Here is a 13,168-nt window from a genome sequence, read left to right on the forward strand (position 1 = left end):
GTAATAAATTTGTGTTAAACGTGGTGTGATACGTGTAGTATATGAATAATATGATACCACATTTGAATGAGTAGTCGTGAAAATATAATGATTAAAACATGTTTAAAAGGATTGATAGTTACTATTTGTACCAACGAAATGCACGTTTCTTTTTTGTAGCTCGATTATAGGAACTTTAAAGTTAAGCACGTTTGGATTGGATCAATTCTATGTTCGGTGACCTCCTAAATGAGAGCAAAACTGTAAGATCTCACATTGGTTAGAGAGGGAAACGAAGCGTTCTTTATAAGGGTGTGGAAACCTCTCCCGAGTAGACATGTTTTAAAAACCTTGTGGAGAAGCCCGAAAAGGAAAGTCCAACGAAGACAATATTTACTGGCGAAAGGCTTGGGTAGTTACAAAAACATGTTAAAATAATTGTGTTTGCTTTTGGAGTTTGAATGGTAGAGATTGATGGCATGTTCAAAAGTAGAGGTAGCAACATTCTGTTCGAGATGTTCATCGAAGAACTCGAAAGCGGAGGGAGATTAAATTCCGGTAATATGGGTTGTGGCAAATTTGGAAGGGTATTAGGGATTGGCGTGGCGGGCAACAATGACATCCTCATTGGAATCGTTGATAAGTTCGAAGGTGAGAGCAAAGTAGTTTGTAGAAGATTATCATGAAATGAGTGTCATTAAGACGTTTAGAAAAGATTGTTCATAAACTATAGTAGAAATTACCGATATTTGGATATTCCACGACGTATTATCCCATTAAAAATAATAATTAACACAAAGGGATTTGACCAATATACTAATTTAAACAATAACACAATACATTAAAAGAGTATAAGAACACAACACACTAATTTAAACAAACTCAAATATTACAAATAACAAATATTACGAATAACGTTAGAGAGAATATATAAATATGATCACACGCTCTAAAAACGAATGAGGAAAGATCAAAATGAGTAGCTAGACATATTCATCAAGGTGAAGAGGTGGTGGTCGGCGGTGGAGTGAGGGAAGGGATCGATGGTAGGTTCGGAAGCAAAGTTGTCGGGAGTGGAGGCAGCGCCATTCCAGTCGGGATGTTACGAGGGAAGCTTGGAAGTGGAGGTAACTTAGGGAGGGATGGTTGAGTAGTTGGCAATGTTGGCAATGTTGGTTGTGGGAGGCTTGGGATAGAAGGGATTCCTGGCCCTGTTGTCGGGTTCGGCATCGTTGGCAACGGTGGGAGAGGAGGCAATGAGGGCAACCTTGGCACGTTCGGTGGAGCAGTTTGCAAGAGATGACGAGCAGCTCGACCAGTATCGATGGCTGAAAACATCAAAGTAACCATGAAAGCTATGATCAAGTACTTGGAAGAGGCCATTGTGAAGCTTGGTTTGTGATTTGGGATGAGGAAGCTAAGGGTTGGCATTTAATTTATATAGGGTTAGAAATAAAGGGGTTGGTGGGTTTGGCCACCATTTTGCATCTCTTGTTGAGAAAAATATTATCATATCAGCTCACCAAACAAAGATTTCCAAAGAAATTAAAGTGTTCTAAAGTGGAATTTTAATGAAGAACGATAATGATTGGATTTAAATTAAAGATTTGGTAAAAGTTGTAAAATATATACAAAGGTGTTATGTTCTCCTCCCTGAGGTGGGCCTCTCAGAACGCGTAGAACGCGTCTGTTAAGGAGAGGTTTCCACACCCTTATAAAGGGTATTTCGTTATCCTCCCCAACCGATGTGGGATCTCACAATCCACCCCCCCCCCCCCCTTTCAGGGTCCAACGTCCTCGTTAGCACTCGTTCCCTCCCAATTCACCCCCTTCAGTGTCCAAAGTCCTTGCTGGTACACCGCCCCGTCCACCTCCCTTTCGGGGCCCAGCGTCCTTCTTTGGCACTCGTTCCCTCCCAATCCACTCCTTCGGTGTCCAGGGTCCTTACTGGCACACCGCCTCGTGACCACCCCTTTAGGGTTCAGCCTTCTCGCTGGCACATCTGGATAAGAATCCAAATGTTCCAAATAGACCTATTGCCAAGAAGATTCAAAAAATGTCATGAAGATTCAAAAATGTCAACAACAAAATTCGAACCTACCCAAGGAGAGCTCAATTGATTTCAAACCGGTCGCCTTAGCCACTCAAGCACACCAACATTTGTTGGAAAGTATCATTTTTAATTTCATAAAATATGTAAGGGTCAAATGATCAATTTGTTCATCTTTTGTGGAGATTAAAGAAGATCGGGAATAAATCCCGATCACAAACATCTTTGTCGGAAGACTATAAATACCCAAAATATGTTAGGTAAAAATCAAATTGGTGAAGAAATGAAATTGAGATCTCGAATTCATCTTTGTCGGAAGACTATAAATACCCAAAATATGTTAGGTAAAAATCAAATTGGTGAAGAAATGAAATTGAGATCTCGAATTGAGACGTTTTCCTTAGAAATCTGAGCATCAATTTTGTCATATCTAAGTTTCAAGTCATTCTTGCTGTGGAATTGTATCTAAGCCATTTGTCATTTCTAAGTTTCAAGTCATTCTTGCGGTAGAATTATATCTTAAGTCATTCTAAGTTTCAAGTCATTCTTGCGGTAGAATTATATCTTAAGTCATTCAATCAAGTTCAACTATGCAGTGACTCAATTTAACTATGCAGTGACTCAATTTAGAACAAGGTTCCAAATATTGTTTTTAGATGATCCTAAGAGGTAATCTAATTCTAGCAGGCTTATCTCTTGGTTGATCCAAATTTCGTATAGGAAGGTGTTAATTGCTTTGATTCAAATGTTCTTGTTTCAACAAAAGCTTGGATCGTTGGGCTGAGGATTAGGGTTGCCTTATCACATCTCCTCATGTCTGGCTCTAATACCATTTGTAACTCGCTCCCCTCTTTAGGCTAAATAAAATAAATAGACATTTAAATTAAAAACAACTTGGATCATTGACCTTTCATCTAAGGTAAACAAGCATCACTACATGGATCCATATACATCCAGTTAGCCTATTATGCTAACAAATCTACAATGAGCATCATACGTTCTAGTAATAAAGGGATGATCTAGAGAGAGTTTAGCTAAGAGTAAGAAATATAAGTGAACACATAAATTGGTTTTGAAGAAGAATCTATGCTAGCTTCATTTAGAACTGCTCATATAAATAAGAATGTACTTATCATAATTGACGCGGATTCTACCGTCTCCGAAGAGGTCTCTGGAGAAAACAGACATAGACATAACATTAGAAACGTCATATTGAGCAAATACTTACATCAGTAGGTAGCAACATTATCAGTAGGGATCGTTGATGCATAGAGTTGCAAAAGAGGCACATACCCTTTGCCCATGATCATGTCCTTGTGACTGCACATTGGTCATTCTTTCTTGATCTGGGACCAACTCTGGATTTCCGTGCTTGTAAATTGCCTGCAACGCTCTACCGACAAACGGTCGAACTATATTCACTTCCATGGCAGATAGATCTTTAATCTAGGATCACAAAACCAGAAGACCCTGATCACATCAGCACATAATCAAAAAGACAAAACCTAGTGGGTAAGAACGATGCATTTAGTATCTTTTCTGTTACAAATAATACACTAATAAAGCTGTAAGTTCATAAATTTGGTCAGTATATAAGAAAAGAAGAAGAAAATAAAAATAAGCTCTTAGTCAGAAGTCGACCTTCACTGCGGATGTGCGTGTATCAATCGACTCCAAACTGGTTTCAACTTTGTGAAACCGAACATCCCTGATATCTTCAATAAGAGACCTTACCTATGAAAAGCAACTCAATCAAATGACTCATGAAAAGAAGTTAATTACATGCTGAAACTCAAAACAAAAGCTCCCAACTCACCAAATACATGTCAGGAACGTCGTCTCGTGCGCTATCATCCACAACATACAGTTAACATCAACACTTTTAATGACCATAAAGAAAATTCGTTATGTTAAAGATCTCGTAATACTTACTGGTCAAAAAGAAGTTTCGATATTTCGACGTAATGGAAGGGTAGTATCTGGAAAGATCCTTGAGACTCTCGTTCTGCCTCCAACGTTTGTGTCAACTTTTCTAGTCCAGAAAGCCGAAAACAGTGAGATTACAAACTATCTACCCTGACTGTAATGGATTATATCTCTCTTCTTTTTCAGTCTTTTTATAGCCCAATATTTCTTCTATTCTCTTCATCACATTGAAAAAAATTAAAGAGTTCATGCCTATTGCACCCATCAGAAGGAAGAAATCTAAAATATTTGGATTACAAGAAATAAATTGTGAAAAATGTTACTCTTAGGTACTATTGGGTAATCCATGCTACTCATGTACCTAACCAAGATATCAATGAAACCAGCAGCAATATCTTAAAATTTGATACAATTAAAAATGCATGCAAGAAAGAAAGTAGTTGTGTGCTAACACCAACACATTTCCCCTCCAAGCCACCATAAAGATTCAGCTCTTTTGTGTCTGAGGAAGCTACAACTAGTTTTTTCCCGTCTGAGAAATCATAATCTTAGGATTCTTAGTGCATAACCGAAAAGTGTTCTCATGATTGACAGACGTCTAAAAACAGATCATCGACATCGAATGTAATGAAACCAGGATAAGATCCCTAGTCAAAATTTGGAATCCATATCTCAATATCTTTTGGATATTTTTTAGACTACGAGCTCTAAAGAAAAAGTAACAAGCTAAGGTCAGCTGTACCATAGAATTGTAACTTTATTTGGTTTTTCTCTGGGAGATGGAGTTTCCTTGACGATGAATCCTTCACGTAGGTCCGAAGAACGTAATATTAAACATAGAACCACTCTATAATTTTTTGATATTCATCCACTAAATTGATATATGGTTTGCAAGGATGCTAGGAGTTCTTCTATTGCATAAAGAAAGCATTATATCCCATTCATGTTGGCGTGACCCTGTGTTTCAAGCTTGAAACCATGGTCCATGATAGGAGGATTGCTCAACAGCACTGATTCCTATATACTTGGAATGTAATGATCTCTTCGATATTAATCTACAAAACCGACGTAAATTCTAGATCTACAGATATTATATCCTCCAATTGAGTATGCAGACTAGTAATTGCATCAGATTAAGATACTTAATCCAGGAGTATCCGTCGACATTCACCAAAAAAGAACGAAGAAAAAGCCTGCAGATTACGCGTGTTATGCATGAAAGAAATTTCACCATATATAACAGATAGAACTTACCAACAGACATCCACTCTGGAGGCCTAATTGCACATTTCCCTCTTTTTTTCAGAGCAATCGCTAGCCACAATGGAACTTCAGTGGCGATTTGGGGATAGAATGGACCATAATCCCCCTTGAGGAAACAAGGAAATTAAAAACACTCAGCATTAGCAGGAAGAAAAGATAAAAAACACACAACAATGAAGAATTGAAGAATCCTTGCAATAAAGCAGACAGCATCTTTTAAACATGAACAGAATAGGTGAAGAAGACAACATACACAAATCAAATTTAGAGAATCCATTCTCATATTGGGAACAATCTCCACCATTTCATCTTCAGCTACAAACTCGATCTGGACAAGAATCCCCGAAACAATTTAGCATCAATGACAGATAACATTGCTTTAACCATTTAGACAGAGCAAGAAGAGGATACCTCTTCTGCAGAAAATAGGGTCAGGTGAGGATCTGATTGACCAGCCATTTCTGTTAAAAGGAAATCAGACTATTCAAATATAAAATAACAGTTTCATTCTTGATACGGATAACTAAAGAGAGCATGGTATGAAAACTCTAGCCAATTGGATCTAAGAACCCATAATGGATATGCAAACCCCTAGATCATACCGGTTAAAAACTCTAATTCAAGATGATTTCATCCTAAATGATATGAAACTCTTGGGAGTTTCATCTAATAGTCTTATTGAAGAACAATACCTTTACATCTAAAATATCCAAGAATCCCAAAACGATAAAGAATTCATCCAAGGGAAAATAAGATCTGGAGAACTTTGTTGATCAGATATCTTAAGGCAAGAAAACATGTTTGTTATTCGAATCACCCCACAAACAAAATTCATTAAATAATTCTAAGCATGTAGCCTAAACAAAAACTTATCTGCACAAATAATCTTTTTAATACATTTTTCAAATTTCCTTTACAAAGACAACATACATGGTTCTATATAGCCTCAAAATGAAATTCTTGACCTTCTATGAGACATTTCAAAAGTTACAACCTTCGTACCATAATTAGTCATTATGTAAATATAACTATAAAGTAAATAAAAAGTCTTAAAACTAAAAAATACACTAATGAAACACCATAAATTCAAAAATAGTAGATTTCAATCGTCCACCCAAGAATTCATAACCATCTAAGAATAAATGAAACCTCACTTGAATCCATTGTTGCAAAATAAAGCTGGATTCTTCTTTAATATAGCACTAATTGCAACTTGATTTCACTCCATGTGACTAGAGATCTTGTGGTAATTTAACAACATTTTCTTCACATCTTCCTTAACGTTCATATTGCAGGATTTAAATGTCTTGGTTCGTATCCTAGCAAGGTTAAAAGTTGTTCTCACAAATTTTGGATTGGCAATTCAAAGTAAACACTTCCCAGAAACTTAAAAGCGCCCCCACCGTACAGAAAAACCAAGAGCAGAAATTTTGCTACACACTAGCAAATTCTAGAGGGTATTTGAGGGAGGGTTTGAGTTTAGTCAAGGAGTATTCTCACGCCTATGGTTTATGACACAAATTCAAGGGTTTAACAAGACCAAAGCATCTAAAATCTGCATCCCAAACACAGTTTTCATCAACCCATGCTTCTAAACCCTCCACTTAGATCTCTAGGCTTGATGTCTAACTTCTAAGTTCAAAGATTTTCCTCCTCCAGAAATTACAAAACCATGCTATGAAAAACCATCCACTGCCCAATCTAAACATTATCTGATTTATCATCTTCAAACCAGAATAAAAATTCGTGCTAGCACATTCAACGATAATGGTATCAGTTTCATCTGTAGAATATAAACGGAATTATAGAAAGTGATATCAAATATAAATCAAATAACTACGTGGCAACTGTTAAAATCATCAAATCGAACAAGCTACAGCGAATGAACCAAACTGCAAAAGTAAATCGGTAAAGAGCAACTAAAATTCCAGCGAAAAGCGTATAAATTTCAATGGTTGTTACAAATTAGAGGATCTGTAGAGTTTCAAATGGAGAAGAGAAACAAAAGCAATCTGAAAATTTACCTAACGAAAGCTTCAATCTGAATAATTCGTGAAGATCGGAAGTCGATTACTAGGGAAACAGAAGCAGCGGCAAGAGTTGGGAGAAAATTCAAAACTGAAAATCTTGGCAAAATTTGAGGGGGGAAATGAACGTAAACCAATTTTTAAGCTCGCTGCGAAAAAGTGTGCGAAAATCACATCCAAATTTTTAAGGGTTGAAATTTAAAAGATGAATTTGAATATCAAATTTAAGCGGATGAACATGATGAATTATAATAATTAAAATCATTTTTTAGCGTTGAAATAGGATTAAGACAAAGAAATGAGGAGAGATTTCTTGTCATTAACTAACAGGTCAATGTCGGGATTGTATTTGTTGTCTCTGTCCCCTCCCAATTTACCGCTCGTCCTACCCTGTGCACAGACATGTTTGTCTAAGGGGGGTGTTGTATGTGGCTGCGTGTTAGATGTCCCGATAATGCTTGTCCAGAATGACTCCTAATTCACCCATCATTCTGCCGTGTGTCATGGTCATGCTTGTATAAGGCGTGTCATTTGTGGGTGTTGTCGGATGTCCAAGACGTGTTGTCCATAGTCGCATGGTCGTTCCAAATTCTTTTTACTTGCTTTTATGTTAGATGTGTCGTTACTGTTCCAAAATCAGTCACCATGGCTAAAATGCCTAAAAATGTACTATAGGGGATGTCACTAGTTGTCAATATTTCCTACACAGCTAACTTGGACCATTAGGAATCACGACTCTATACCATATGACATTGTCCACTTTGAGCATAAGCGCTCGTGACTTTACTTTGGGCTTCCCATAATATCTCATATTAATAGAGATAGTATTCCTCGATTATAAACACATGATCTTACACTAAATTAACCAATGTGGAACTCACTCTCAATAATCCTCAACAACGACACCAGCAAAAAAGGCTTTGGTGTCCCAGCTAATCAGGATGAAATATTTTCAGGCAGCCAACAAATATTTATTAATATAATAATTTTTGTGCATTCTTATTTATGACGATGAAATTAAATTTAAATGCGTAACCTTTTCTGCATTCATGGTTTTTAATGCCATTTAAAATGTAATTAATTACATTCAATAAAATAATTTAAGTTTACTTCTATTTAAAAAAATAAAAATAAAAACAAAACTATTAAATTTTATTGTGTATAAATATATGAATTTCAAAAAATATTTATATTAAATATAAAAAAAATGATTATTTTGTAGAACTGATATTATAGTTAATTTTAAATTTTTAAATAAATGATGTCTATGAATGATGATAATAACATTTTAATTTATAGCATGGTTGCGATTAATTTGCTAAAAATAATATAATAGGGGTAGGCAAGTAATTTCACTTTGTACGACCATAATTATTTTTAAACATTATAGGTTCTTGTCACTTACTGGGCATTAAGTCATCCTCTCTCGTACTTATCTCGAAACATAAAAGTCATGTTTTTAGACTTAACTGGTCCCGACGTGCAATTAGTTGGTTCCCTACCTCTAACAAACTCAATATACATATATGGGTCCGCCATAATAAACACCTTGCTACTAGAGGGTAGCTGGGGACTCTCTAGTAGCCCCGACATAGTACCCTGGTAATATCACAAACATGAAGGGAGTGACCTCGAGCCTGAACCAACTACGGTCATATGTGGTTCATTCATTAAAATGCTTCACTACTTCAAGTTAGTCGGCGACTATCTAGTAGCCCCAAAAGGGTAACCTTATAACACGAAGAGACACATGAGTAATGTCATAAACACGTGGAGAGCGACTCCATGTATAAACCAACTACGACACATGTATGAGTTAGTCACTCTTGTACTATAAGATAGACGACGACCTTGTAGCCTGAACATAGTATATATTTAATTTATTTAATTATTTTAAAAAATAAAATATTAATCAAAATTTTGAAAACTCGGGTATTTTTTAAATATTTTTTTAAAGTTAAAAGGGTATTTTTGAAACATTTTTAAAAGTTCAAGACCATTTTTTAAACAAAATATTAACGGTTTTCAATATTATTTTTTTATGTGAATATATTTCTTAAAAAGTTTAATAAATATATATATATATATATTTAAAAGTTTAGGAATATTATTGATTTTTTATTTTTTTTAATGGAGGGTATTTTAGTCAATTTGATATTATGTGATTTTTTTTTTATTTTATATAAATTGGGATTTTAGAATTTTAAATCCTGTTCTTCGTGTTTCGTTTTCCCCCTTCTTCTTCATCGCTCATCTTCAAAGGTTTAGCGATGTCTGGTGTTCAATCCCATCCGACTTCACTTGGACTCCACTGACACACTCCAACTCCCAGCTCCGGCGGCCTCACTCCGCCGCCTCACCGGAGACACACTCCTTCATCTTCCCATTTTTACTTCCCGGTGAGTTTTTATCTGCTAGGGTTTCCGGATTTTCTAATTCAACCGCCATTTGCTTCGACATCCACGCGATTCAGTTTCTTTCGCCGATTGACTTCCTTCCGGAGTTTAAACATTCTGTTTGTGAGGATTTGTGTAAGTAATTGGGGTTTTCTTTTGGAGGGTTATGTGAAATTCGCTCTTGCTTTGAACGAGGAGAAGTAGAAGTGTTGTTGTTGTTGGGGGGAAACTCATGGAAGGGAGGAGGATTTCGGCGAGTCCTCGGCCTTGTTCTGGTCGGCGTATTTTGGCTAAGAAGCGGCAGCGGGTTGATGGGTTTGTTAATAGTGTGAAGAAGCTGCAGAGACGGGAGATTTGCTCGAAGCGAGATCGTGCTTTTAGTATGAGTAATGCGCAAGAGAGATTTCGCAACATGCGTTTGATGGTCTGTTCTTTTTCCTTTTGCATCTTGTGCTATTTGGCTGTTCTTTACTGCATTACATACTTCTCCTCTCTCATTGCAGCTTCATTTTGTTTGGCTATAAGATGTTTTTTTTTTTCAAGAAAAAACTCTAGCCCACTTCATTTTTGTTCCTCCTTCGCAGGATATCTCCTTCTTTGTTCTTTTTCCAGTTTGACTGATTTTGTGGGAAGCGTTTGGCCGATGCCTCTTTCACCCTTTCCCATTTCTGTTCATTTAGACAAAATGTTCCTTTACGTAGGATGTCTTAGATCGGGGCGTCGTTTTATCTATGGTTAAAGGGCTTTCCCTAGTGCGCTTCCCCTTCCAACGATGGATCCAATTAAATGACTTCACAGTGTTATTTCCTGATCTTGATAGTTTGAACACTTAAGCCTAACAAATTCTTTAGAAGAAATATAAAATTTTCTTGCGCTTATATGTTGCTGATGGTCTCTTTGTTTTCCATTTCTAGAATCTTCTATTACAGATGAATTGAATGTGAATTTTATTTTTTCTTGGCCATGTTATTTTGTTGCTGTAAAAGGATAGGCACTCACGTCAAGGGAAATACGTTTGCATCACTAACTATTCAGTACATTCTGTTTGGCCATACTCTTGTGTATCTAAGTCATTTTGTTTATTGTTTTGCTTATTCACCTCCACTCTCATTGAAGCTGGATTTTATATCTTGGTGTGGGCTAGATTTCCGTGATTAGTGTTTTGTGGTGTTTTGTGATGATTTTGTCACAAGGGATAACTTTGTTATTGTTGGAGAATTCTACTTACGGAGTCCATTTGTTATCATGTGTCATGCTTTAGGTTGATTATTAAGAGTTATAGTTATAATTCACGGCATTAACAAGGCCCTGGATTTCTGCAAGTGATTGATGGTTGAATTGAATAGAAAATATGTAATAGCAGGAAGTTATGCTATTGAGATTTGGGCTGATATGACAGCTTTCCAAGCTGTTGAGAATATACTTAAGAATCTGCTACTATTGGACATTGGAAACTATTATACTCAAGTTCGATCCATGTGCTTGGAATTGACATAAATTACATGAATGTCGTTTTCTTTGTAAAATTTATATTTTCTTTCTATTTAATCGTTTAATCGTATCAGGAGGAATACGATACTCATGATCCAAAGGGGCATTGTTCACCAGTTTTACCTTTTCTAATGAAGAGGACCAAAGTAATAGAAATCGTTGCTGCACGTGATATTGTTTTTGCGCTCGCACATTCTGGTGTTTGTGCAGCTTTTAGTAGAGGTAACTACATTATGCCCTAGTGAGTCTTCTTAAACGAAAATTCCTGAATGACACGTGTTGGTTATTTCTTGTACAGAGACCAATGAAAGGATATGCTTCTTGAATGTCAGCCCTGATGAGGTCATTCGGAGTTTGTTTTACAATAAGAACAATGATTCACTTATCACAGTTTCAGTTTATGCTTCTGATAACTTCAGCTCTTTGAAATGCAGATCTACAAGGATTGAGTGCGTAAAATTCCATTGCTCGTGTTTGTATTATTCATTTTCTTCAATTCAATGCTTATATTTATCTCTTCTGATATTTCCTCCTTAAATCTACTAGATATATTCGAAGGGGCAAGCCTGATGCTGGTTTCGCACTTTTTGAGTCTGAATCGTTGAAGTGGCCTGGATTTGTCGAGTTTGATGATGTTAATGGGAAGGTTCTAACCTACTCTGCACAGGATAGGTAACTTGATTGTCTTTCTTTTATTTGTCTTTGTTTCATTTTATTCTTATTCTTATTGCAACTTGTTTCTTTTTTCCTGCTCTTTTGTTGTCAGCATATACAAGGTGTTTGACCTGAAAAACTATACCATGCTTTACTCCATATCAGATAAACATGTTCAAGAAATCAAGATCAGGTAATTCTCTCCTATTTTCTCTTAGTGTTGTGCAATGGAACAAAGAAAATTCAAGTCTTTAGATGACTCTTCTTGATTATACAAGTGAGAGTTACTGAAAATTGAAGATAAATTTGAACGTCAAGATTATTTTCTAGCTTCAAGATGAAGCTCTTGATTAATTTGTGAATTAAAATAGTTTGTTTTCTTTTCTAGAAGACAGCCTAGCACCTATGTCATGCACCTCCACCTCCATCTACACCTATATGTACATTTGCTGTTTTTTTTTCTTTTTTCTGAATTTTCTTTTGAAGACGGTGCAGTTGTGTTTGCAATGTCATTCCTTGTGTACATTCTGTGCTTGTACTTTTTCAGTGGTGTACAGGAAGCATGAAAACTCTATTTTAGTTAGGTTGTGCATGTTGGACACATACTCATCTAGACACTCTCTGAATATACGTGTCTGACATGCAAAAACCAATGTCCAATTTCGTAAGGACAAAATACACAAAGTTAAAATTAATGAGTTCCAAGTCAGCAAACTAGTTATTGTCACACCATGTTTGCATTAGTCTACTGACGGTCAAATGACTTCAGGAACCATTTAGAACATTTTTCCAAACCTCAGGATTCATAGAACTTAACATCTAAAAACTTTTGGTATGGTTCGTTGCAGTATGCTGCTCTTTTGCAGAACTGTACATAGACCTAGATACATGTTGAGTTGAAAGGGATTACAATAAATTGTTGGAGTTTATATTATTTTAATTGAAGTTTTCCCTTTCCTCTCTCTCATTCTTATATTATTTAGATTGTGGCAGCTGACCTAGTAGGTTTCTATGTAGTTGTCCTGGAGAAGATAGTGAGGGTGAGGCACGTCATATGTTAACTACAGAATAGTTCATAGGACTTGACTTCCAAAACATTTTGGTATGGTTCATTGCAGTATGCTGCCCTTTTGCAGAATTATACATAGGCCTATTGCCAATACATGGTTAGTTGAATGGGATTACGATAAATTGTTGGAAGTTTTTAATTTAAATTTAGCTTTTCCTTCTCTCTCTCTCTCTCTCTCTCTCTCTCTACTATGAATTGGATTGTGGCAGCTGGCCTCTAGTTCTATGTAGTTGTTTGGGAGAACTTAGTGAGGGGTAGGCATATCGTATAGTAACTATAGAATAGTTCATAGAACTTGACATCAAATTCTTTT

At 36.1% G+C, this 13,168-nt stretch overlaps 3 protein-coding genes across 4 annotated transcripts in view; 1 reads left to right on the top strand and 2 right to left on the bottom strand.

Annotated features, from left to right (window-relative positions):
- Positions 1-975: 975 nt before the first annotated feature.
- On the bottom strand, positions 976-1,362 carry LOC111781607 (protein PELPK1-like). Its single transcript, XM_023662293.1, has one exon. It carries the CDS (start codon positions 1,360-1,362, stop codon positions 976-978), a length of 387 nt encoding a protein of 128 aa, XP_023518061.1.
- A 1,548-nt stretch (positions 1,363-2,910) lies between these two features.
- On the bottom strand, positions 2,911-7,475 carry LOC111781111 (DNA replication complex GINS protein PSF2). Of its 2 annotated transcripts, XM_023661549.1 has the most exons (9): positions 7,243-7,475; positions 5,630-5,679; positions 5,472-5,546; positions 5,210-5,324; positions 3,962-4,061; positions 3,846-3,876; positions 3,671-3,763; positions 3,323-3,475; positions 2,911-3,200 (listed from the first exon to the last, which is right to left on the bottom strand). In XM_023661549.1, exons 2-9 carry the CDS (start codon positions 5,675-5,677, stop codon positions 3,180-3,182), a joined length of 636 nt encoding a protein of 211 aa, XP_023517317.1. In that variant the 5' UTR covers positions 5,678-5,679; positions 7,243-7,475; the 3' UTR covers positions 2,911-3,179. The 2 variants fall into 2 exon arrangements, with proteins under 2 accessions (XP_023517317.1, XP_023517318.1); XM_023661550.1 differs by lacking the exon at positions 2,911-3,200 and having other exon boundaries at positions 3,388-3,499; positions 7,243-7,467.
- A 1,988-nt stretch (positions 7,476-9,463) lies between these two features.
- Positions 9,464-13,168, top strand: part of LOC111781727 — a 6,369-nt gene continuing 2,664 nt past the window's right edge. The window contains exons 1-5 of the mRNA XM_023662415.1: positions 9,464-10,065; positions 11,207-11,354; positions 11,431-11,581; positions 11,679-11,804; positions 11,899-11,979. Coding sequence (XP_023518183.1) covers positions 9,874-10,065; positions 11,207-11,354; positions 11,431-11,581; positions 11,679-11,804; positions 11,899-11,979 — 698 coding nt within the window. The 5' untranslated portion in view covers positions 9,464-9,873. The remainder of the gene's footprint in view (positions 10,066-11,206; positions 11,355-11,430; positions 11,582-11,678; positions 11,805-11,898; positions 11,980-13,168) is intronic.

Source organism: Cucurbita pepo, chromosome LG19, assembly GCF_002806865.2.
Source record: "Cucurbita pepo subsp. pepo cultivar mu-cu-16 chromosome LG19, ASM280686v2, whole genome shotgun sequence".
NCBI classification, from domain to species: Eukaryota; Viridiplantae; Streptophyta; class Magnoliopsida; order Cucurbitales; family Cucurbitaceae; genus Cucurbita; species Cucurbita pepo.